The 4,283-nt window shown below is 42.8% G+C and overlaps 1 protein-coding gene across 1 annotated transcript; it reads right to left on the bottom strand.

The window, feature by feature from the left end:
* Window positions 1-428: 428 nt before the first annotated feature.
* On the bottom strand, window positions 429-3,633 carry LOC310787637 (uncharacterized protein). The gene is made up of 2 exons (XM_083649115.1): window positions 3,546-3,633; window positions 429-2,528 (listed from the first exon to the last, which is right to left on the bottom strand). The coding sequence occupies exon 2, from the start codon at window positions 2,315-2,317 to the stop codon at window positions 872-874; it is 1,446 nt and encodes a 481-aa protein (XP_083505241.1). The 5' UTR covers window positions 2,318-2,528; window positions 3,546-3,633; the 3' UTR covers window positions 429-871.
* Window positions 3,634-4,283: the final 650 nt, after the last annotated feature.

The raw sequence follows: 4,283 nt of genomic DNA, 5'->3' as shown, positions 1-4,283 counted from the left end.
CTGTGGAATAAGCTCCCTTTGAACATCAAGTCTGCCAATACCTTACAGACTTTTAAGGCCTTGCTTAAAACCCACCTTTTCGCTCTAGATGATCACTGAGTTACTTTGCTGTTATGTTGTGTGTTTGAGGTGTACTTATGTTCTCTGTCTGTCCATCCGCCTGGTTCCCTGTCTCCATTGTCCTGTCTATTCATTTATTTTATTATTATTTTTCCCCCGGGGTGCGCCCCGGACCAATGTAAAAGTTGGCTGAGGGTCACAATGAAAATATCATATCATCATATCATCATATCATTAGTAATATATTACCACCCAACACTGTATGTCAACTAATTACTTACTCATTTACTAATTATTTGTTTATGATCATTTCATGATTTATTAGAAGTATATAGATGGCTTGTTGACATATATCATGTTATTAGAAATTACAAACGTAAAAACATCAGTTGGTGTTGGATTCGCTGTTTTGAGCATGTCAGAAACTTTTACATTACATTTACATTACATTACGTCATTTGGCAGACGCTTTTATCCAAAGCGACTTACAACAACACATTGTGTCAGCAATAGAGCAATCAACTATGCAACACAGTCTATGACAGCTACAACTTCTACAGAAATAGTGGTAAAGTTTATTTTTTTATTTTATTTTATTTTTTGAGAGAGAGGGAGAGGGAGAGATATGTTAGTTCAAGAAGGGCCCAGATGGAGCCTAAAAAGGCCGTCCTGACCATACCATTTTACTCTGATGATTATATTTGTGTTTGTGTGGGGATCTTCCTTCGGAATGATTTCATTCAGAATGGGAAAAAATGTCTTGAAAGCGACTGAAAGTTTGACAGATGATCATGATGTATTTGGACCATTTTCAGACTGCTGTTGTTAAGCAGAATGTTGTCCCTACATCCATGGTTAGTCCATTCCACTCTCCCATTTCCTCCTTTTCATTCACTGGTGTCTGTCCTTCAGTCTTATTGGCTGCTTTAGGAGGTCCCTCCTCAGTCTTATTGGCTGCTTTAGGAGCTCCCTCCTCTGTGTCCTCATCAATGTACAGCACATCCTCCATCCATTCCTTGGCTGTCTTTGAGCCCAGCTCTCCCACTCCTCCGTTGGCTCCTTCCCTCTCTGTCTCGTTGTTGATGAATGTACTCAGTAGTCGGTCCACTTCATCCCTTTCTCTCTCGCCTTCCTCTTCTGTCACTCCCCCCTCTCCTCCGTCGCCCTCCTCCCACTCTCCAGCCCTATCCAGCTTCACCTGGCCTGCCCAGGCCTTGTCCTCCACCCCTCTCCGTCTGCTGGAGCCAAACTGTTTCAGCTGCCTCTTCCTCCTCCATCTCACGAGCAGGCAGAGGACTCCTCCAACACACACCACACCAGCCAGCAAAATACCCATCAGGATCCACAGCAAACTGGCCTTAGCTCCATCCGTTATGAGGACTGTAGCTAGCGTTATCCCTGAGGTAGAGCGGGTGGCGGTAGCAGCAGCAGTGAGTGTTGGCTGGGCAGAAAGGTGATGGGCAATGCCATCAACCAGATGGGATATGGGTGAATTTGTAAGGGCTAAAGAGGATGGGTTTGTTGTGTACTCCATGGATTCTGAGACTGCTTTGTCAGGTGTGGGAGAGTCTAGAGTGGCAGCTTTGGTGGAGTAACCAATGCTTGGTGGGACTGCTGAGGTAAGGGATTTATTAGTAGTGGGTGGCACTGCAGTGGTGGCTTTGGTCAACACATTGACAGTGGGATCCAGATGATGAGATGCGGTAGACAGTGACAGAGTGCGCCCTGTGGCATGAGGGGAGGCTTCTGAAGCAGCAGCTTCACTAACTGATGATCTTGCTGCAGCTTCCAACATGGGCATTGCTGCTGTGGTGGTTTCAGTCAGCACGGTTTCCACAGTGAATCTATTGTGGGCAGACACTGGAGATAAAAGAGCTGTTGCACCCAAAGTTGCTGCTGCATTATTGGCAGCTTCAGTCACAGATGTTGCAGGTAGGACTGTGGTAACGGCATCCATGACAGGTGCATCTGTTGGTACTCTGGTGGTTGCAGGTAGGACTGTGGTAACGGCATCCATGACAGGTGCATCTGTTGGTACTCTGGTGGTTGCAGGTAGGACTGGATCTGTTACCTCAATGTCATGACCGGGTGAGCTCATCATCCCAATGTAGGCAGATACGGTGATTTCCTCAGGTACATCCTGGGATATGGCCGATATAGGGAAATAAGCAGGTGTGGAGAAGTCCTGGCTTTGAATAAGGGGTAGAGTGAGGCATAGAAGAAGAGTGCAGAGTGGAGTTCCACTTGGTGCTGACATGATTCTATAAGCAAGCAGTTTGGTTGACTTCTCAGATAAGGTGACTTTTTTCAGAGAACTGTCAGTTGGTTAGAGCTCAGCACTCTGTGGCGTGCTATGCAGGAAATACATAGTCATTTGTTTCCTCTTTCAGCCTTTGCTCCTGTTTCTGCTGGCTCTTTCAAGAGTTGCACGAGAAATTGCAGCATCAATGCAACTACCAGCTTGTGGTCTGCAGACAGAGAAAGAAACAGATTGAATGATATGAGATGGTTTCTAACAAAGCGTTTTCTAACTAAACTACCTGCTGCCAGAGATGGGAAAACTATATACATTCTTTACTTAAGCAGAAGTACAGTTACTTCTGTAAAAAAAGACTGGTAAAAGTAGAAGTACTGATTCAACTTGTTTACTCAAGTAAAGGTAAAAAAAAAAGAGTATGAGCTCTGAAATGTACTCTTAGTATCAAAGTAAAACATATTCTAGGCTGTTTCTGTGCAAAGCTAACTGAAACTGACGTCATATTAATTAATATAATCTGAAGACTAGTAAACTTAAAAGATCCCCTCCAAACATGTATTCAAATGGATAAAAACTCTACTTTGATTAATAACATTATTACATTATTGATGTGATGTGACACACTAGAGAGAGAGAGGGAGAGAGGCGGTTGAGCGAGCTAGAACCATGCATGAAGAGAGGGAGCGGTAGATGGTGTGGAAGCTGGGGGAGTGCGAGACAAGAGACAAACAACGTTACATGATTTTTGTCTGTCCTGTGCATTAAGACTAAAGTAACTAGTCTGTTTTCAACATGTAAGGAGTAGAAAGTACATATTTGTGTTAGATTTTAGGGAGTCAAATTAAAAAGTTGTCCCCCTATATATATATGGGGGGGGGGGACTGTAAAGTACAGATACCAGAAAATTCTACTTAAGTAAAATACATAAGTACAAATACTTTGTTACTTCCCATCTCTGCCTGCTGCTCATTGCTTTGTTCACTTTCCTAAATTTGAGGAAGCAACCAGTTCTTGTCGGCTACCTCACAATATATAACGATTAGTAATATGAATAGAAACATCTTTCTATATGTGTCAACATGCAAAATAACTTTCAATCCCCTTTCTGCATTTGTATCATCGAAGAAAAAAGAGACAATGTGTTTTGTTCATCCTGTAAATAAAACAGCAATGTTTGAGATAGAAATGGTTGAGAGGGAAAAGCAAAGAAAGAGTCAAGTTGACTTACCTGCAGCTGTGGGTTGACCAAGGAGAGACCTTTGAAGAGCCAGGTCACCTCACACATGTATCTACTCTTCAAACCTCGACTCTTTTCTTTCTCACACTCCTCTCCTCCTCTGTGAGACTGACAGCAGCAGTTCTGCTAAGTGTTCAGATAGGTGGCGCTTGAGAGCTGCTTTGAGCCTGGTCTGTTGGTCCAATTAACTTCCTATTTTTTCTCACACAAAGGGAACCTACCATCTTTTACGTTGGTAAGCACTTTCATGCTTGTGTGTGTGCATGCGGGAGAAGGGGGGGGGGGTCATTGAAGTACAGTAAGGTGGAGTTCACCAAATACTCACACTTCTAACCTATAAGACAATAAGTGCAAAGGCAAAAAAATCCCTGGGCGTTTATTTACAAAAAATAGTTTCCAGATCCGGCGTCTATTTGAGACCGGCATTTAATTCTTTTTGCACACAATTCTTGCTCAACAAAGATTGGAAAGTATCAAATTGCTTATTTAAAGCAGTATGATAGTACTTAAGTTAGTACACACAAGAAGGTAGGTACAGGCAGTTTTGAACATGCGTATTAGTAACAAGCAGACTTACCAAATGTTTCCAATACATGTCCGGTATAATCCATACTGCATTTATGATTGCTGTTCCACTGACAGAAATGCACTTTTACAAGGCTAACTAACGTTACAGGTGCTCCTGTTGTCTTTAATATGGAAACCAGATGTCTCCAGTCTAACATGTTG

The sequence above is a fragment of the Poromitra crassiceps genome, assembly GCF_964638095.1.
Source record: "Poromitra crassiceps genome assembly, chromosome: 13".
In the NCBI taxonomy this organism is placed as follows: domain Eukaryota; kingdom Metazoa; phylum Chordata; class Actinopteri; order Beryciformes; family Melamphaidae; genus Poromitra; species Poromitra crassiceps.
Note: the sequence above shows the minus strand (reverse complement) of the source record. Positions and strands in the feature narration are given on the sequence as shown.